This window comes from Paracoccidioides brasiliensis, assembly GCF_000150735.1.
Source record: "Paracoccidioides brasiliensis Pb18 unplaced genomic scaffold supercont2.1, whole genome shotgun sequence".
NCBI classification, from domain to species: domain Eukaryota; kingdom Fungi; phylum Ascomycota; class Eurotiomycetes; order Onygenales; family Ajellomycetaceae; genus Paracoccidioides; species Paracoccidioides brasiliensis.
The window spans coordinates 3370554-3390810 of NW_011371358.1; the positions used below are offsets into that span (position 1 = coordinate 3370554).

Here is a 20257-nt window from a genome sequence, read left to right on the forward strand (position 1 = left end):
ACACAAAACACCGCGACTTTATAAGAAACAGAATGAAAACACGCATCTAGACACACAAGGGGGAGTACCCAAACATCATGAAAACCTCATCAACCAAAACACTTTCGCTCCCACATCACTGGCGTCGCATAGCTACATATACCCCTGGCTCTTTAACGTGGGCTGTTGATATTGTTGTTATTGCCATTCGGATAAACCTGTTGATACCAGTTTGCAGCGCTAGGCCATGCGCGGTAAGGGGTAAACACCCTATTGGCAGCAGGCCACTGACCGGCGTGTGGAACATTGCCAAAACTTTGGGAGTTATTGAATTGTGGATACCCCACATGGGGCACTACGGGAACCGATGGCGGTGGGACTGGTGCATAACCGTGGTTGAAGTTACCGAAAGGTATGTGGATGGGATTAGAATTACCTGGTCGACCGCGAACGCTAGAATTGTTGTATCCCAAACTTGACTGACGCGGAGGGAACCCTACAGGGTTTCCGGGTGTTTGGCTAAGGGCACATAATGGACCTGTAACGCGTGAATTGGGATGGACGAAGGACTGGGCTTGGAAACCACCAGGAGTGAATGTGGGGGAGACTAGTGCCGGTGCCTGTGTAGCTGCGGGGGCTGGTGGATGCTGTCCAGAGGGACGCGCAACTGGAGCTGTGGGATCAATAATCAACAACCTCTTGCTGGGTATGGAGAATGCATGGAGGCTCTTACCTTTCTTATTATTGCTATTGTTAGAACTGCCACGACGATTTGCTCCACCGTTATTACGTTTGGGATTCCAGACACCCCGCTTCTGGCCTGTTTGCGAGCCACAGAAGCCACCCCGCTGTTGTTGACCTTGGTCTTCTGAGATACCTCTGCTAAACGTAGGGTTCGTCTGGGATCGCGCCCGTGCAACTGGGCTTCCTATGCTCCCATCGTTGGCACGACTGTTAGAAATTTCCTCAGCGCTACGTACAGTTAATGCCTCGTTGTCTACTGGATCAAACGGAGTTCCGCATACTGTCGCAGGTGTACGAACAGAAGTCTTACCAACCTCCTGCTCCATAACATCGGACCAATTGGGGGTAATATTATCGTCACTAGTGTTTGGATATGCTTGGTCGATGTTGCCAGCCATATCACTAATACTTGCAACAGCTGCAGCGACAGACTCGACTGCTTCGCCCAATTCCCCAACAACCAGAGTGATGTGGTTTTTGATGCTTTTGTCGTGGGTCGCAAGGCTCTTGAATCTTGCCCTTTTCTCCAGCTCCAGGCCCTCTGAGAGGATTTTCACGTTGGTATTGACGACCTCGAGCTGATGGAGGATCCTCAGTTCTTCCATCTTGATGTTAGCCACGTCGTTTGTCAGCGCTTTGAGTTGGGCGAAGATTTCTTTATGGGGGGGTTCTTCGCTCATAGTGAGAAACTTAGTCGTGTCCGTTGTATTGGAATCAATAGCTTCAGGACCCGACTGCTCTGCCACGTTCAAAATTTCGTTGACGCCAGGTTTTGACACGTAGTTGTCCTGTTGTGAGTAAATGCCCGGCTGCTGGGGTGCAGAAAGCGCTCTCTGACCGCGTGTTATATGAATAAATGGTGACGTTCTGTAGCAGCTTCTCCCTTTTCTTATCCGGCTTCCACTTCTACCACGAAAGAATGAATGATTGAAGGAGTTGAGACGTTGAGGCTGTGAGCTTTGCCTAAACTCTGTTGGCGTGGGTGGGCGAGGAGGTAGGTGCGGATTTATGATGGACATTTGGCCCGGCAACGAGAGCTCAGTGTTGTTCTCGCTTGGTGTCCTACCAAATGTTGCAGTGCTGCTAGTCCAACAGGAATATTCCTCTGCCTCGTCAAGTTTTATCGAGCCCCGAACACTCGTAACTCTCCTCTCAGGGCTAACCAGCCTGGCAGTGCCTCTTGTCCCACAGGTACCTTTATTTGTTAGGCTTAATTCAGGGGATCCGAGAATGATTCCATCCAATTTAGGTGGGGACTGATAGTACTCCTTTTCCGGGGTTTCTGCTGATTTGTCGCTCGATGTAGGAGAGAGTGTTGTGTGGACAGTTCCCTGATTGCCACCAAACATCTCGTCACCCCGCAGTTCAGGGTTAGAGCTCACCTTTCTTGCAGTTGATAGACGTCCAATGCGTTTCGCTGGTAGCTCAGGGTAGGAGTTCTCTGTTTGCATGAGAGGTGCTGAGAGTGGGGGTTTGTCGCCGTCCTTCTTCTCCTTGGGGTAGTATATTTTTGGCCGTTCAGCCGTTTCCATGGCAATGCTGCTCATATCAGCAGGAGTGGTTGGTGGCGCTGGTGGTGTCTCCTGGTTGGTGACGCTATCGTTTGATAAAGGAGCAGAACCAGGGTGTCTGTTATGGCCACAGTCAAAAAGGTATCGAGACGGTGTGTCAACTGTACTTGTGGCAATATCAAAGAAGGGGAGAAATGAAAGGGGGGTTTCACCTATGCACTGGGGAGAAGATATTACCGGTGGTGCTGGGAACGTAGGTCCTCGGGAAGAGGAGTTGTTCCAGAGTTCCCTCTGGGCTAGGGGTATCCTCTCCTTTGGCATTACTTCGCCCTTGCTTCGACATCCTTTTGGAGAAAAGTCGGTATTTTCGGGCCATAGCTGTCCAGGTCGACTCGAAATCTCTGTTGCATGTCAGCGCAGAACTGCTATCGCTACGGGAGGTTTTCCAAGCCTGACACTGGAAATGAATGCTGGAGATATTAAGGAATTTCTATTGCCTCACAAGGGGCGAAGGGGGGGGGGGGGGGGGGGGGAATATAGGAGCTCGTTCGTGCTGATGGGCCCAAGGAATCACAATACCCCATGCTTTAGTCCACAACAATGCTGATAGATATTGCAACAGGAATTAAGAAGCTCAGGGAAATGGATTGCATAGACACGGGAGAGACCAGCAGTAGAAAGAATGGGGAAGTAGCAGACCTAACGACCTACCGTCAACCTGGACATATATGATGGCTAATGTGAGCTGATTGTCAGCGAAAGCTCCGAGACTTGCAGGAGTCTCCAGCTGAGATCAGGGTCCAAATGTAAGGCCCTTGGCTGTTGCAAAGCTCTATCTCTGGATTCCTGCCTTGGTTAATGTACGATTGACACAGGGAATATATGATTTTTGAGAACGTATCAGGGGGGAAATTTCAGCAAGAGGTAAAATTGGGGGAGCAAAGGGAAGTGCAAAAATGCTGCAGAAGAAATCCAAAATGCCAGAATTCACAGTATCCAAAAGGTCTTTATGTCCAATATATCCATTCTTTATTCAAGATGGTGAATGAGAGTCATGGCCAGCTGATTTCCAGAAACAGGGACTGAAGTATCCAAACTTTGAGAGTTGTTTGTGCACAAAGGAGATGTGAGGTGAAAAGGAGACAGGATATAGACACCGCGTTGGACAGCAACGCCATTAGCGCCATTTAAGCGAGGTGTTCCTGTTGACTGCATGCACTGGGACCTGCCCTCCCGATCTCCTTGGAGCAGACCACTGCTTCCAAGGTTATGCATTTGCTGCTTGCTGCTGCCCCTGCTGCTGCTGCTGCTTGCTTGCTTGCTAGACGAATTTTCGCTTTATTAGTGCTTTGTGGAAATAGGAGTTTAAAGGGCGCGAGAGAAGATTCGATTGCCCCTATTTCCGCAGCTTTGCCCCTCTGCTTCTTTCTTCGATCCCACCACCGCCTCTCCTTTCGCCAGGTTGATCTACCTCTGCTCCCGCTTGATCGGTAGAAGTGTTTGACGGTCCCGGCGACAGGGCCTGGCACCGTGCTGACAAGCCCTCCATTCCCTGAAGTAAGAGTGGTCGGCAGAGTAAGACCATCTGATCTCGTTACTGCAGGGATTCATGCAATCGGGTCTCCTGTTCAAAAAGGGCCCAACAATCCATTGCATGCATAGGACGTCCTGATGTCCGATTTCGGATATGGCATGCCTCCTACCGGAGAGACTTGGTGGAGGACGGGCGATTCCACGGACAACGTCTAGAGTAGAAGGAAATAGTTGACAGGCCATATTGTATGATAGAATAACGCATTGGATCCTAATGAAGAATTATAAATATGTTATGGAACGGCTTCACCGTTAGAGAAGGTAAAAAAGAGCAATAGGAACGGTCCTGCTCCATCGGACTGCCGCCATTTTTCTTCTTGAGGGTAGCTATTAGGAGAATAATATGGAAGAAAAGGACAGACTGGATATAGAAAAGGAAAGAAAAAGAACATCTTGTTTCCTACTAAACTGGAATGTGATGAGTATACTGTACCATTCTTGTTCCCCTTCCCACATTAATTTTCTTCCCTTCTGAGCTTCTCTTGCATTCATCATCAAATAAAACATGTACACAGAGCAGGAAAATGAGATGGCAACCAGGTCAGCGCGACGGGATATCTGCACCGTATTAACATGGTCTCTGTCTCGAATTTCTTTCTTACTCTTTCCTCATCTTTTCACAAATCGACATACATATACACAACTTCAAACATAAGCTCGCTGATGATGGTACAAGCACTCAACGACAGAAGATTTTGGAAGAATCTTGAAAGCGCAAGGAGGCGGGGTGATTATTCAGCAAACTATGATCATAATAACTATTATGCTAGACGATCCAAAAAAAAAAAAAACATCTCATCACATGACATTATCTGCTCCGCCCATAACAATGCAATAGAAGAATAGCATAATGGAACATAACAACAAAGTCAAATTCTTCACAAGAAAATATCAAGGACAACAGCACCAAGCAAGCAAATTGTGATGAGGGGAGAACAAGCTTGGAACAAATTAACTCAGAAGAGTGAAGATAGTGAAACTTTAGAAAGGTGCTTGGCGAGGTACGGTAATATTGAGCGCCAGTACAGCGCTAAAAAGACGGGGATGATAGCAGCAAGAATCGTAACAGCCACCAAGAGGGCCCTGAAGGTGGTTGATGGTCAGTAGGACCGTATGGTGCAGTTTGAAAGGAGGTATATCAAATTGGATATCGTTACAGCAGATACTGCATAAAACATTTGGTACACACATAGGAAACTTGGCTTACAAATGGAAAAAAAAAGAGATGTTTTATTGGGGAGATAAGGTAGGCGGGAGAAAGGCAAAATGTGAGAAGAGATGTCAGGTATTAAGGGCCAAGCGAAGTGGTGAGGAGAGGAGGTAGGGGGGGAGAGAGAGGAAGAGATAAGAGCCAGTTATTGAGGGGTATATAACAGCATCCTCAAGCCGGAAGAAGATAGGGCACAAATGAAAAAGTAAGAACTCGTGGAATTTCCTAAGAAACGTGGTCCTTACCGGCGAGGCTTGTCGCGAGGAGTTCGCCGAAAGACCGACAAAATACCGCCGAAGAAGGAGCCGAAAATGGCGTGCCAGAGTGCTTTGAAGAAATTCACTCTCTTGTGGATGGTTACAGATGTAATGGACCGGTCTCCAGTTCCCGTTTGAGGACGTGCGTCGTCTGCTACAGCCGGAGTCGGTGTTGGGTTGGTAGATTCTGCTGCGGCTTCGGATGGTTGAGCAGACTTGGTAGTTGATTCTGGCTCGGCAGGTATACCGCTTGTGGGAATCTGTGCGGTGGAGGGCTTTGGTGGCTGGACAGTTTCAGTTGCCCTGACGGGTGGCTTGTTCTGCTGTGTTGTCTCGGTTGCAGCAAGGGTACCAGTCGCATCTACCTTAATTTCAAGAGGTAATACTGTCTTGTGGCCATTAACAACTGCCTTGTCTGCCTTGGAGTCTTCTTTTGGTGTATTAACGTCCTTGGAACTTTCAGGGGCAGTGGCTGATGGCACTTCAGTTGGAGCGTTAGATTTATCGATGGAGGGCTCAGACTTTTGATCTGAGGTCACTACAGCGATGGCAGCAGCTGCTGTTGCCACTGCTACCACGGTCCCTGCAACTGCTACAGGATTAAGGTATCCGTCGTGTTCAATTTCCTTCACGACTTCTGGTTCGTTAATAGGCTCCTGTGGTGCATCTTCTTTTAGTACCTTAGATGTGGTGCCATTCGTTTCTACAATTGGATCTTCAACAAGCTCTTTAGGATCTTCAACTGCTTTAATGGGAGCATCCTTGGAGGGTTCTTGGGTGTCAGCATCCACCGCTGAGGGCTCGGCCTTAGCTGCGTCCGCAGGGGTCTCGACGAGAGGGTAGTCAGAAACATTCAAAGAAGCGGGTTGCACGATCTCAACGGCGATTATGTTGGAAGCTATGGCTTCGTCCAACTTCTCCTCTGCTTCTTCGTGGGCGGCTATTTCCTTAGGGTCAGACGCTGGAGACTCTGCCATTGGTTCCAAGACTGGGTCAGCTTCTTTAGATAGGATTTCAGCAGAAGACGGCTCGGGAACAGAGGCTTCAACGGGGCTAGCCACAGCGTCTTCAACATTTCCTGCTGAAATTTCGAGATATTTAGAGGCAGATGCATCATATGTGGGGTCTACAACATCAACGGGAGCGGGAGTTTCGGAGACAACTTCTGGCTCTTTCTCAGAAGCTGGTTTGTTAACAAGAGGTTGAACTTCTTGTTTGGTGACTGGCTGTTCAACAGGGGTCTCAGCAGCACCGGCGATTCCAGCAGGAGCAGCAGCCTCTTTAGGCTGTTCAACGGTTATGGTCGAATCAGTGGTGGATTCTTCAATGTCTGCGGGCTCCGATTCGGCATGGTCTGGTTCCACAAGAACCTCAGTGGCTTGCTCCGCTGGCTTCTTTGCCATCTTTGGTTCGATCAGGGCGGCTACAACTTCAGCTGGGGTAACTTCTGGCTCGTCAGTAAGTGCTGACTTCTCTGGTACCTCTGCTACGACCGGCACTGGTTCAGGGGTAAGTTCTTCTGACACGCATTCGTCTGCAAAAGCGGCAGCCGGTTCGGGGGTAGAATCTTGAGCAGGGACAACACTTTCTACTTTTGATTCAGCGTCAACAGTTTTGGGGACTTCAGGTTCTGCAACATGTGTTGAGTATTCTCGTTCCTTTGCGGGTGCGGGTGTATCCGCAGCCTTCTGTTCTGGTTCCTCCACAGGTGCGGGAGCCACAGGGATCTCTGGAGCATTTTTGTGAGTAGGTTCCGACGCCACATCGGAGACAGCAGCCTTAGAATATTTCGACGCCTCTGGTTCCTCCACAGGAGTGACTGTCTCAATGGGATCAGTAGCATGGGTTACTTCCTCAACTTCGTCAGATTCAAGGACATCATAGTTGATGGCTTTTGATCCCTTCAGCTCTTCATCCGCTGGCGCAACAAGCTCACCACTTGATTCCGAAAGACCCAGCTGCTCTGCAGCACAAGATGCTTCAGGTTCGACAGCAGCAACTTCAGAAGGTCTCTGTGATCCAGAAACTTCAGTTACATCCGATGTTGCATCGGTAGCAGGTACAGAAACGGGGATGTCAGCAAATTTCGAGGAGGTTTTCAGCTCCTTTGATTCTGGAACTTCGGGGATATCAGACGTCACGGCTATGACAGCAGCCTCAGGCTCTTTTGGTTCCTCTCGTGTTTTGGGAACGTCAGCAGTTGCAACCACATTCTCAGAGTCAAACTCCGGCTCAGGAACAGAAAGCTTGACAGGTTTCGTTGCTTCTGACTGGCCATTCGTAAAGGATTCAGCATCAGTAGTGGCAAAACTTGGTCCCACTGCAACTTCGGCAGGCAACTCAGGTTCAGCCTGATCTGCCGATAAATCCTTAACATGCTGAAATGCCTCCGGCTCATCGAGAATGGTAGCTGAAGCCCTTAGGGTGTCAATAGCCTCCACCTCTGGAAAAGCCTTTGGCCCAGGAACCACATCTTTACCTGGCTGGGAAACATCTAGCTCTGTTGGCTTGGAAGAAGTAACTTGCTCTGGAATGGACTCTGTTTCTAGCTCCGCAACGGCCTTGTGGTCAGATTTGGATGATGCCGGCTCTGCCACCTCTGGGACATCTAGCGCAGCAGAGGTAGCTTCTGCCGCTGGAGAAGAGTCAGATATTTCCAAGTCAGCGGCAGCGGGCTTCTTAACGGAAACGAGCTCCAAAGCAGAGACATCCGCTGTCCCATCACGGGCCGCAGGTTCAGCAGGATCAGCAGGATCAGCTTCGGCACCACCCTCAGCTGGAGCAACGTCCTCTACAGGTTTTGCTACCTCTGGTTCTGGTTCCAATTCCGGTTCTCTAAGAACTCCAGCAGCGACAACAGCGACCTCGTCTAGCTGTGGTTCCTTGGTCAGGGGCACCTCGATCTTTTGTTGTTCTGGCTCCGAGCTAGGTTCAGCAGTTACAGGCTGGATGACGTCATTATCGTCAACCTTGGCAGTTGTTGCAACATTCACTGCAGGTTCATCCTTCAGTTCAGCTTCGTCTTCGTCGGCAGGAGTGACCTGCAATTTCGCGTCCGTATCGTTGACAACATCCTTAACTGCAGTATCATCATTCACAGCCAATAGCTCTGATTCCGGAGCTGGAGTCTCTGCGGGAGCCTCGGGTTCAGGCTCCCGTGCGGTTTGCAATTCGTCCGATTTAGTCGTTGTTTCCGACAGCTGATCAGCTGGAGCTTCAGCAACTTCTTCTGCTTTTTCATCTCCCTCATAGCCCTTCTTTATATCTCCGTTTACCATAGTTGTTTGTTCTGCATCAACAGCATGCGATTGAGTCGGTTCGGGTTCAGCCGGGGTGTCGACTGCGGGGATTTCGGTAGGCTCACTAGCAGCTGGCACAGGGGTTTGTTTTGGCTGCTTAGGGGGCGCAGGGGGCGCAGGGGGCGCTAGGGCCGCCTCAGGGGCCTTATCATCACCCGCTAGGATGTCCTCTTGGGAACGCCGGTGCTCAATGACCTTTTGCTCCACTTCTTGATGTTCAATGTCTGCAGCAGCTTCTCCGGGTTTGCTGTCAGCCTTTGCAGGCACATTTACTACGGGCTCGACAGGCTCTTCTGTCTTAGCAGCAGTCTCTTCCTCCTTCTCCTCCTCCTCCTCCTCCTTCTCCTCCTCCTCCTCAGTTAGAGCTAGAGGATCGACTTTCGTTTCCTGCTCGATGGGTTTCAGTGCTTCGACAGGTTCTGCTGTGGGTTCGTTGTCATTGCTAGCGGCATCTTCGGTAACTATGGTCGCTGTTTCCAGAGGTTCCACTTTCAGGTCTGTAGGTGTGGTTAAAATGTCAGTTTTTGCTGCGCGCTCCGTAGCTTGAGCAGTATCATCTTCCTCCTTGGTCTTTCCTGCTTCTTTCTCCGCTGGTGGTTCTTCCTTGGCAGCAGCAGGCCTGTGTACAAGATCAGTCAGTGCCTCCACAGGAACTTTGGCTGGCTCTGATATGATATCTTTCGCTTCTGAAACATCTGCTACATCGCCGAGTTTCTCATCAACCACGGTATCAGCTACGATCGAGGCATCTTGGGTAACTGCTGCCGTTTGGGGATCTTCTCCCACTGCAAGAACCTCTGCCGCTGTATGTTCAGTTGGTTGTGCAAGTTCAGGAAGAATGTCATCTGTTGAAGCTTCGGATTTGATAGTCGAGTCCGCAGGGATAGAGTCGACCTTGGTTGTATCAGCAGCGCTCTTCCAATTTTCTACGGATTGAACCGGAACATCGTCATCTTTGATATCCTTCGCAGCTTTCTCAACGTCGTCACCGCCTGCCAATGGCTCAGCAGGGACATCATTGGTCTCCTTAGCATCAGACAAAATTTCAATTTTGGTCGCCTCCCCATCCCCATCTTTCGCTCCATCGACTTTCTCTTCTTGGTCTAGGACAGTAGTTTCACTAGCTACATTTTGTGGGTCTGAGTCGTCTTTCTTAGCAGAGTTGTTAGGTTTTTGGATGATTGGAACAGCCTCTACGGCTACAACGTTATTTTCGAACCCATCGTCGTCCACAACTACGGAACCATTTATCAGCTCCGACGTCACAACATATTTTTGCACCAAGGAGTGACTCAGTGGTTGCTTACCAGTCGTGGCATCCTTATCACAGAACCAAGCACCATCCGGTCCTAGCCGGAATTTGTATTGGTGCTGGCCAGTAGCTACGTCGAATGACTTCGAGAATTCGTATTGGGTATCTGGAACATCGCCATTGGCCTGCGCAGCCGAATCCTGATCTGCAGATGGAGGGAGGGGTTTGACATTGAGCTCGACTGGTTCCCAGGCGGGTTCAGTGAAGGATCCAACAAGGAAAATGGCGGGAGTCTTGCTTGACCGACGAATGGCAATGTTGATACTACTCCTGCTAGTATCTGTCATCATGGGTAGTTGTTCTGTGAAGTCGTTACTATCGTGAAGGTCCAGGAGGGAAGAGGGAAACGAGAAGCGGAGACGGAGTTGTGGGGTCGAGTAGAATAGCACGAACGGAGGGTTTCACAATCAATGGATAAAGAGTGATTCTATACAGCAGGAGATGGTGGTTTAATGTTACAAAGAAGCACAGAAGTAAAGGCAGCAATACCCCAGAAGTACACACACAGGGTGGTAAACTAGATATAAACCAAAAAAAAAAAAAAAAGTAAACAAAAAACACAACAAAAACCTCCCAAGTTCCAAGAAGAAACACAGAGAGGGGTAGATTAAAGAGACTCTTGCTTTTCAATGGGATACACCAACCGACAACGGTTGTGGGAGAGCGGGACTGTTGTCGAATGTAAGGGAAGCAGATTCGTGGAGAGGAGAGGAACAGGAAGCGGGTGGGAGAGCAAAGATACAAGACACTAGCTCTGACTTGCAACAGTGTGTGTGTGTGTGTGTGTGTGTGTGTGTGTGTGTGTGTGTGTGTGTTGGAGGATAGGGCAGCAGGAGAGAAGACGGCAACTTGGAATCGGTTCAAGAGACGTGAGAGTGAGGACAGGGTTTGAGAAAGCAAAGAAGGGAAAACAAAGCAACGCTTCAAAAAAGAGCAGGTGGGGGGAGAGAAAAAAAAATAATAATAATAAACAGGCGTGCGAATTTTGGCCCCGATGGGCTTCAATGGTGGAGCCAACCGAACAAGCCGGCTTGGGAGCTTGGGTAACTTGGGGATAGGTTTGAACTTTGGATTTAGGCGCACAAAATCGAAAGGAAAAAAAAAAAAAAATTTAATATGATTTGTTGCTTGATGTCAACAATGGAGGTGAGAGATGAATGATTGATTGATTGATTGGATGTGCACTTGTTAATATTTCCAGATAACAACTCCGCAACTACTTCTCCATGATACTTTTAGGTTGTGCTTTTCTGGGTCCCTCTCTGTGAATCAATCATACGGCATAACAATAATAACCATACGAATCTTCCTCTTGATGCCAGGGCAACGGCGACATGAACGAAAGCGAGGAGGGACTGCGGGAAAAAAGTGGATTGGATGCATGCAGAATCGATTTGTTGTCACGTTGGTGATCAACGAAACGTCGCATGCACACATTGACTCATTCCATGGTGTAGCAACACCGGGTTCCGAATGAAGCTCGTAAGCATGATGGCTAGATATTTTTACTTACCTGTCATAGTTTGGCCTTCTCGTTTGGTTACCAAGGATTAATGAGAGCATTATAGTGATCGCGGTGAATAGCGCGTAGCCTGCCAGGGGATAGGGATTGCGTTTCCTGCCGTGTAGCGCAGCGTTCTCCACAATAGGGATCATACATAGTTATATGATGACTGCTCCAACCATTGTTCTTCCGGATGTGATTATTTGTTTTTGTCCATTCCATTCCTCTTGAACTGAAGCCGCTACTCTAAAACAGAGATGGGTGTTTTTGCGGAGATGTAAACTACTGAGCAAACTGGGAAAGTAAACAGCAAATTACCCAAAAGAATGGCCCAAGGGTCCTCCGCATTGACACAGCGCTCGCAGATGATTGGCCCAAGGGGAGAATTTTCCAAAGCCTTTTTGTGTTTGTTGCTGGCGCTAGCTAAGGTTCGGCCATACGCTAAACTTTGGGGAATTGTGACGGGCGCAATCTTGACAGTTCAAAACGACGGGATTTGGTGTTCCATGGAATGATTACGTTTTCGAGACCAAACAGTAAGATCATCTGCTTGGCATGGAGTAGTTATATACACAATAGCTATATATATATATATATATCAGCGACAGAAGAGGGTTTATTCCTTCCTCAGATAGCCGAAGCAATTTCAAATTGGTGTTGCTGATGTTGATGTTGTTGCAAGTAACTAACTACTCATCAAGCGCTAAATTGACCGTGTTGCCTCCGCTGCGCTAGCGGTGAAAGAGGCCAAGAGGATCGTTTTGTCCGCTAAATTAGAAGCTGGCTTCGAAAGAGCTTGCTGGCTACTCGAGGCTTTACGATTTTATATTTGTTTTCCTGTTTGCACCCTAGGTCTGATTCATGTATTGCCGGCACTCGAAAGGAAAAGTGAGGTCAGTTTCATACGAAAAGACTGGTGATTCGAGTTAAAAGAATATATCAAGCCCTTGGCTTGTCTTATCGTCCTCATGAATTAGAGGTCCGTATCAGGCGGAGAGCTTCTTGACCCGGGGGGGTGAATGTCAATTTCCGCTGGTGTTTCTCGACGGTTTTCGATTAGCTTCCTGCTCTTCTGACGATCGAGGTACCGAGATGAGATGTGATCAATGGTTGACTTTTTCCAAAATCTTAGACTCGATGGCGCGGTACAAAGTTGCAAGATAGAAATAAATGAATGAAGGATCGAAGGAAACATGTCTCGAATGCCGGGGGCAAAGGTACACGTCATAGATTTTGACAGCTGGCAGTCACTATGCAGTGTTGGTTGATGTGCGGTGCGTGCGGCTTTGGGGGAAACTCTTTCATGCGGCGAATGATCGCCCCAGGCTTATGCATTTCTATTTTATGGAAACAGTATAGTTATCTCAATCTCCTGCTGCGGTTTCAGATGAACTTTGGTTGTGAAAGACCTTTGATCGAGAGAGTTCCTCGCATTATCCATCTCTCAAAAATACACAAGTATTCATCACCAAAGATATTCCGTATGAAAACAGCTGTGGGATTTTGTCTACATTTCTGTTCTCTTCCTTTTCGAGTTTGAGTGATTTTATTGTTATTGCAGCTGATGTGGATGATATTTTGTTAAGGATTTCATGACTCGTCAAAATATGTCGAAAGTGTAAAATTTATGTAGATAGGTATTAACAAAAATATGTGTGCATCGCGCCAGGACAGAAAAAGGGGAACCTTGAACATTTGCAGATGAGAATCGAAAGCATTCAGGAAGTGATTTTGATGCAGTGCCTGGATACTTATATCCAGATACAATTCCTCCGCAATTCGGGTCATCGATTTCCATTTGACCCATTCCAAAGAAGACAACAATTCTAAACATACTGATGAACATCCTTACCATCTCCCAACTCGCTTTCTCCTGCACAAACCTTGGAACGCCACCCATTATCCTGCCCTATTCGCCTGCCCGGGTGCAAACCAACCAGCTCTGTCTTCATTCCATGGGGATACACGTTTGCACTGCCTTAAAGACACCTATGTAGCTCACCAAGACAGGTAGAAACACTCAAAATCAAGATTACGGGCTACGAAGAGCAGCATCCGTCGCAAGAAAAAGAGTAAGACGATGGGACAAGGCCCGGTGAAATAGAAAATCCCAGCTTATTTGTTAGCGGAGACAGTTTATGGAAATATTTAACTCTCTTGCCGAGACTCCTCATCACCAGAATGACCATCAATGTGACTGATAATGATATCTTTCATGCATGCACTATATGGCACCCTCTCAAAAAACCCCCAAGTGCACTAGGATGACGTGCGCGAGTTTGTAGTTCCCTCCACGAGATCAGCAGGGCTTTCTGAGATTTGGCGAGGATGGGGAGACATGTTGACAGACACTCACATTGAATTTGGTTTCGCTGGAAATGCCGATGCGTGTATCGATGATAACGCAGGTGATTATATCGGGAGGTGGAGAGTACTCGTGGAACGGTCTTTTCGCGTGTCGCCTTTCTTTGGCCCCTCCGCCTCAGTTTACCACAGTTTGGAGTCCATCATATAACTATATGTGCGTAAACAAAAAACATCTTGAGTATATGGATTCCCCACTCTTGGGAACATTGGGATCATCGTTTTAAATAGTTGCCCTGACTTTGGCTGCTCTGGGCAATGATTCTCATGAGTATATTTGGTGTCATTGGTGGTTAAAAATAGATAACTCGTCCATTGCTATAAGGATATAGGATATATGTGTTCAAAGGAATTATGACTTGAAGAACAGCGAATCTCTTCGCCTGACTTTATCAAGATCGATCTGATAGTTAACATTGGTAAGATCAGAACAAGGAGTTTATATCACCCACCCCCCTTTTTTTTTCCTTTTTGTTGCTGCTGTTGTTCTCTGAGAAGTTGTAATGCGCGTATTTAGCTCAACATTAAAATTGTCCATAGTTTCTTATGATCTGTCTTTCATTCTCGTTATATTAAGAAATTCAATGTATGGGCGAGCTTTAACCGCAACTTTCACAGTTCTTGAATGGTTACTGATTTCCTCTACAGCCACTACTCGTAAAAACGAACAACATAAAGTCTACGTACGCTACGAAGTTCTGTAAGGATAGGGGCAGAGTTAAAGTAAGATCTTCTGTCTTACTTCTAGTATCCTTTTTCCAGGCTCATCTCTATTTTCTCATGTCTGCTTTCCCGCTACGCGGGCATTTCTCTGCCCAATACCCAAGTTACTTCGCTTATGATCGCTTTAGTCCTGGCATGGAGCCCCGAACGGTTTCATTCCCTGTTGTGTCTATACTATTAGCAAACGACGAATATGTTTTGCCCAATTTCTTTGCAATGACGGACATGTTTCCACAGAGGCCGTTAAAGTGGGGGTGAAGTCCTTATCACACAACAACATTGGACAATGTTCTTGATAAATGATTGCTCAGTCACCGGGAAAGCATTATGAGAGATACCGCTACAGAAAAATTTAGACAGATAGGGTGTTGGGTTCTGTAGAATTGTGGGGAACTTCACCAGTGTAAATGCAGATCTTTCTACCTCCCACGGCAGTTGTAGATACGACATCTTTGAAGTCAAGTCCACCAGGGAAGCGTTTACGTGTTACCATTACGGGAGGACTTCTATCCATGCACACCACTGCACGAAGGCCTACTTGTCGCCCCGTCACTCAACGCCTAAAATTACCAGTCATATGCCATATGGGAAGTGACTTCAAACGTCTCTCATCGTACCCCATGCCCAGATCGCACTAGAAATGGTTGGATGAAACTCATCTGTTGGCATACGGCACTTCGAACAATTTTGCTTAGTAGCAGTGCCAATGGACAGAACTACCGCAAGGCCCACGTCAACAGGAACAGTCAATCTCAGACGCTCAGGTACTCTCCTGCATGGATAAAGAAGCGACAGGTCTGTTGCGCCATACCCATTTGACTGCTAATAGTAGCGGAGCTCCCCCATTTCAATTTGCAATCTGTCAGACCACCAGCGGTCGACTCTCTTGTAAGCTCGAGGGCCGCGATGCCTTCCTAGACGCAGCTTCCTTATTGATCATATTAAGAGAATTGGCAAGAGTGTATGACGGGTAACTCTCTTCCACTTTAGGGCCGCCGTGCTGTCCAGCAGTTGCGTACCTTTGCGAGATGGCTAATAGGAACAAGATGGACTGCTGGAGGAACAAGATGGATGGCACCCAACCGTGTATATTCATTCCCACACCCTGAAGGCGACGAAGATGGGGAGTTTCGTACTCTAAAGGTAGTATTTGCGGACAAAGCTTTGCTGAGCCACTTCTGCCTTGAAAACGGAGTTACCATGAGCAACATTCTTCAGATAGCCTGGGATATGGTATTGCAACAATACACCAAGATGAACGATGCATGCTTTGGGACAGTCGACTCTGGGAGGGACCTCCCAATTCGAGATGTCCAGGATATTGTTGGCTCATATTTTCAACGTCGTAGTTTGTCGAGCACATATTTCTAAAGAGGATGACCCTTCGCCACGTCTTGGTGCGAAATCAAATAGGGATCGGAAATCGACTGCGTAATGGGTGCTGCTCACTCATTGATGTCTTGCAGCTTTCTATGCACTTCGGCAAGCCGTCATTCAAGCACATGCATCTCGGTAGAGCAACCATTGTCAAGTGACGACGGGAATTGTGAAATTTGCTTCACGGAGATAGAGACATATGAGTCGACAGAGGTAGGTAGTAACATTGACGCTAGGGAAATGGCAGTTGCTAACTGTCGCGATAGTATGTGACATAATTATCAATACTGGTATTGGGAGGGCAAACGTCAAAGCCACTTTCACATATTGAGCTTCCGGATTGACCGATTCCCACGTTATTCTCGTTGCCGACAAATTCAGAGATTTCATGTCCCAATCCTTGCTGTTATTGACGTTAACGGATTGCTTAAGGCGGTAATGGGAAATGAGAGTTTGTATGCTGATCTGAAATGGAGAAGATATAGATTTGTTGAAGTGAGCAGGAAGGGTTCATTTTGGCGCTTTTGTCATGTTTCCGCATTCTTTTCAAGATTTCTCCTGGTATAAGCATCGATCCGGGATTGAGGAAGGCCGAGTAAAACGGCCGTATCTTGGTTAGTTAATTGGCAGAATGCCAGTTCATTTGATCGCTTTCTGTGTGAAAATTTGCTGCTGTATCTGGTTACATCTTATGGATACAGAGTAGAGAAATGGTGTAATTCGATATTTACCACAGCCAGCCCTGGGAACAATGTCGTCCCAGGAAAAAACAGAAGGGGAATGATTTCAGGGAATGATTAAGCCATGGATGCAGTTCAATGACCTGAAGGGAAAGGAATTTCTCTGGAGAGCCGCAGGGATTGGGGAATACAACAGCAAAGCCATTATATCATCTCTTCCTGGAGTGTTCCAGGTGCATTCATACCACCATATCGGGCCGACTGTTCCCGTTGTTCCATAATAGCTCTGACGCACCGTATATCCGGAGTTCGGGACATGGCAGAGCTTAGAGCTAGCCCCAAATTCGAACATCGCATATTGTCTAGCTGATGGTTTCGCATATCTGGCGCGTATGTTCACCGCGTTCATGGGGGCAATTGAGCTATTGAGCATGTACAACAAGACACATCCATGTCATGACAGCACGCACTGACCAGCCAATTTGATGCTCCAAAGTTCAACCAAAGGCACAGGGGGGTCCCGCCTCGATCTAGCTGCGCTAACCCCTCCAAAGAGCGAAGTATCCCCTCGGACGGGCTAATCATAGTGACCAGCTGTAAGACGGGGATCACCTTCGTGCGGCCCGGCCGATTAACAGAATATGTAAACAGAATATATCCACCAAAAACCACGTCAAAACTCCAACTCCTCCTTTTATTCTTAATTTTTGCGATTTTCAGAACTAGTTCCTCTAAAATACGCCACCAAATTGAGTTTTTGTATGTAAATTACAGTAGAATGACATACAAGAACATGGGGATGAGAAAAGGGGCAACTTGTAATTATAAATACCCGCCAGAGAATGGCAGGACAACAATGATCAGAGATTACTAAGCCAATGAGATTCTACACTTGCACGTTTGATACCAGCCACCAGTGAGCTTTTTAAACCCCGAGTCGTTGAAGGAGACGGCAATTATATCTTACTTTGAATACCAAGTTGAATCGCATGAATATCGTCAAAATTGAGTGGAAGGCGACAGCACACGTTCAATTATCAATCACAGTTTCCAACCCTAGAATTTCTTTCTTATGCGCCTTATCCAACATTTCTTCACTGGGCGAGCCCACAGCTAGCGGCCTCTGTTGGGTGTTAAACATGTCGATGATCCCAGCTGGGCTGGTGTTGATTTAAACCAACAAGCATCGCACGGTCCTATGGCTAGCGAGATTAGACCATTACTATCGAGACGCTAAGTTAACTCAGCCCCGCAAAAAGCTCAACATCAACACGAGGCTGTCGAGCGTGGAGAGACATGGCCAAAAATCACAAAACACATTAAACAATAAACAGCCACAGCCGCCACTCCACAAGAAATGCTCCCTTCTCCAAAAGTATGCCCTGACCGTATAAGCATGTGCATTCTCATCCAATCCACGAGCATAGTTAGTTGAAGTTCTGTCAACATCTTTCCACGGGTCGTATCCGCTGACAAGGCGTCGGGTCCTCTGCAATCAAACTGGTCCATCAGGCACAACTAAGATGTGGCTTTTGGCGCTTTCCTGGACTGAGGCTGAAACATACCCGAGGAATAGTATCTCGAGATTTGAGATGACTGAATCTGACTACAACTCAGCTGATCTGCACTCAGCACATTGCCGAGAAGGATCAGAGAAACCAAAAAGTCTCAACGTCGACCAAACCCATTCATGTGTTTGTTTTTGTTGAGACTTGGCATGCTTGGATTTTATTTATTTATTTATTTATATTTTTATTATTATTTTTCCCTCTTCCCGGACACAGCCCATGCGCCTCTTGTATTGGCTATGAAACCAAGGTCCCTGTTACAGTCCCAAACCACTCCCTGGGCCAAATGCAAATATGCTCTCGCATTTTGGAGAGGAGTTTTTTCTGTGTGTTGGCTCTTCACATACAATTCTATTCTTAGTGGCATGGCTGGATTCTCGAACTTTGTTTTCATTAAACGGAGGATGATATACGAAGCTTATGATTTACTTCGCACACGAATGTTTCTCTTTAGCGTTTGGCTCCCCCTATCAGCTCATAGAAAATTTTAGCATATATTAAAGGAGGACTTTTGTCCTTGATTTTGGGTGAAAACCGGTTGCCCCTTTTTGTATTCGTATGTCCTCCTAGCCTTTTGTGCCTCATTTCAAGTGATATCACCCTTATATCCAAATCCAGTCTATCCCATTAAGAACCTGAGCAACGCGAAGTCGAGCAGGGGAAATGCCTCATTTTAAACCTCTGTCCCTTAAGGCGTTGCTCCTCCTAGCAATGACCCTTGGCGCAATCGCCAACCCCTTTCCAAACCCCCAGAACGATGCCGTGCAATGCGGTACCAACACCTGCAACAACGGCGACGTATGCTGTAACGAAAGTTGCGGCATCTGCACTCCTCCTGGTGGTCTATGCACCCAGCAAGCCTGCAAACCACCTACAGATTCGGTTGATCGCCCTGTGAAGTGCGGTCCGAACACCTGCAAAAAAGGCGACGTGTGCTGCAACGAAAGCTGTGGTATCTGCACCCCTCCTCGCGGGGTATGTACCCAGCAGCTCTGCGAACCGAAAGACGTCCAATGCGGTCCTACAATCTGCAGGAGAGGCCAGGTCTGCTGTAATAAGAGCTGTGGAATTTGCACTCCCCCTGGTGGAGGGTGTACCAAACAAGCCTGCTTCCCTCCCCCCGCGAAATGCGGCTCGACGACCTGCCCTTCTGGCCAAGTGTGCTGCAACGCCAGCTGTGGAGTCTGCACTCCTCCTGGTGGGGCTTGTACCCAACAAATCTGTCAGGATCCTGCGACGACAATCAATGATATGTGATATGAATTAATTTGAACATGATCTGGAGAATCTGTTAAAACAGGAAGTCTTTTACTTATCTACAGGCGAAAAGTCATTTATCCTTCACCGTCTGACCTTCTAATAGTAATAGTTTCTATGTTAATGGATAGATTAGATATCTATGGTATTGTTTTGTTTAATTGATCATCGTTTATTATGTACAGACATAGATACCATCATATCAAAGAGACATGAAATAGCAAGCCAACTGGTTTCGGCTTATTTTGTTCTCATCCATATCCATATTTGTGAATCACACAAGCTATTTCAACCATTCAAGTGTAGTTAGGAGTTAACCAAGAGAGCCTTATTACAGAAAATTAACACGAAACAAACAATGCTGGAAACTGGAGACAATCGTCCCTTTTTATACACATGCATGAGAATAGAGTCCTAAGTGCGTACTGCGTAGAAGATGTCGGAAGCCAACCTGCAGCTTAACGGAACCTTGGTTGGTCTGTGGATAGAAAAACCCACTACCATAGTTTATTTGCTGGGGGCTAGTCAAAGCTTTACCTCAACTTCTAGGGCTAGTGTTCAGCACTCTAGATTTGCTCCTCCAGGTTAACACAGGAGTTCCCTGGCAGTAGTTAGACATGCTGCAATTGGGAGGAGGAAGAAAGGCCAGTAAAGGAAATAGAAATGAACGCACACAAGTTCTACAGGAGAAACCGGGACAATCCGGGTGCTACCTTAAACCCCAGGCAGTAAAATAAATCAAATCACTGTACAGAGAGGTGTGGAACATAATTATATGGAATAGAAAGTAGCTTCAATATTCAAATAAACAAATACCCCTGAATCTCTATTCTACAAACATATAAATTTACGAATTATTCTGTAAGCTCTGTATCATTC

At 47.1% G+C, this 20257-nt stretch overlaps 7 protein-coding genes across 7 annotated transcripts; 2 read left to right on the plus strand and 5 right to left on the minus strand.

The window, feature by feature from the left end:
- Window positions 1–152: 152 nt before the first annotated feature.
- Window positions 153–2610, minus strand: PADG_01008 (uncharacterized protein; the record flags this gene model as incomplete). Its single annotated transcript, XM_010758270.1, has 2 exons — window positions 153–2352; window positions 2447–2610. 2 exons carry the CDS (start codon window positions 2608–2610, stop codon window positions 153–155), a joined length of 2364 nt encoding a protein of 787 aa, XP_010756572.1.
- Window positions 2611–3421: 811 nt separating this feature from the next.
- On the minus strand, window positions 3422–4010 carry PADG_01009 (uncharacterized protein; the record flags this gene model as incomplete). The annotated part of the gene is made up of 2 exons (XM_010758271.1): window positions 3422–3831; window positions 3938–4010. 2 exons carry the CDS (start codon window positions 4008–4010, stop codon window positions 3422–3424), a joined length of 483 nt encoding a protein of 160 aa, XP_010756573.1.
- A 773-nt stretch (window positions 4011–4783) lies between these two features.
- PADG_01010 (uncharacterized protein) lies at window positions 4784–10192 on the minus strand (the record flags this gene model as incomplete). Its single annotated transcript, XM_010758272.1, has 3 exons — window positions 4784–4910; window positions 5283–9828; window positions 9901–10192. 3 exons carry the CDS (start codon window positions 10190–10192, stop codon window positions 4784–4786), a joined length of 4965 nt encoding a protein of 1654 aa, XP_010756574.1.
- A 2441-nt stretch (window positions 10193–12633) lies between these two features.
- PADG_11192 (uncharacterized protein) lies at window positions 12634–13309 on the minus strand (the record flags this gene model as incomplete). Its single annotated transcript, XM_010758485.1, has 2 exons — window positions 12634–12746; window positions 13096–13309. The coding sequence occupies 2 exons, from the start codon at window positions 13307–13309 to the stop codon at window positions 12634–12636; spliced, it is 327 nt and encodes a 108-aa protein (XP_010756787.1).
- Window positions 13310–15202: 1893 nt separating this feature from the next.
- Window positions 15203–15867, plus strand: PADG_11193 (uncharacterized protein; the record flags this gene model as incomplete). Its single annotated transcript, XM_010758486.1, has 3 exons — window positions 15203–15260; window positions 15326–15384; window positions 15487–15867. 3 exons carry the CDS (start codon window positions 15203–15205, stop codon window positions 15865–15867), a joined length of 498 nt encoding a protein of 165 aa, XP_010756788.1.
- A 156-nt stretch (window positions 15868–16023) lies between these two features.
- Window positions 16024–16962, minus strand: PADG_11194 (uncharacterized protein; the record flags this gene model as incomplete). The annotated part of the gene is made up of 2 exons (XM_010758487.1): window positions 16024–16276; window positions 16799–16962. 2 exons carry the CDS (start codon window positions 16960–16962, stop codon window positions 16024–16026), a joined length of 417 nt encoding a protein of 138 aa, XP_010756789.1.
- Window positions 16963–18832: 1870 nt separating this feature from the next.
- On the plus strand, window positions 18833–19388 carry PADG_01011 (uncharacterized protein; the record flags this gene model as incomplete). Its single annotated transcript, XM_010757782.1, has 2 exons — window positions 18833–19096; window positions 19128–19388. The coding sequence occupies 2 exons, from the start codon at window positions 18833–18835 to the stop codon at window positions 19386–19388; spliced, it is 525 nt and encodes a 174-aa protein (XP_010756084.1).
- Between the last annotated feature and the right edge of the window lie 869 nt (window positions 19389–20257).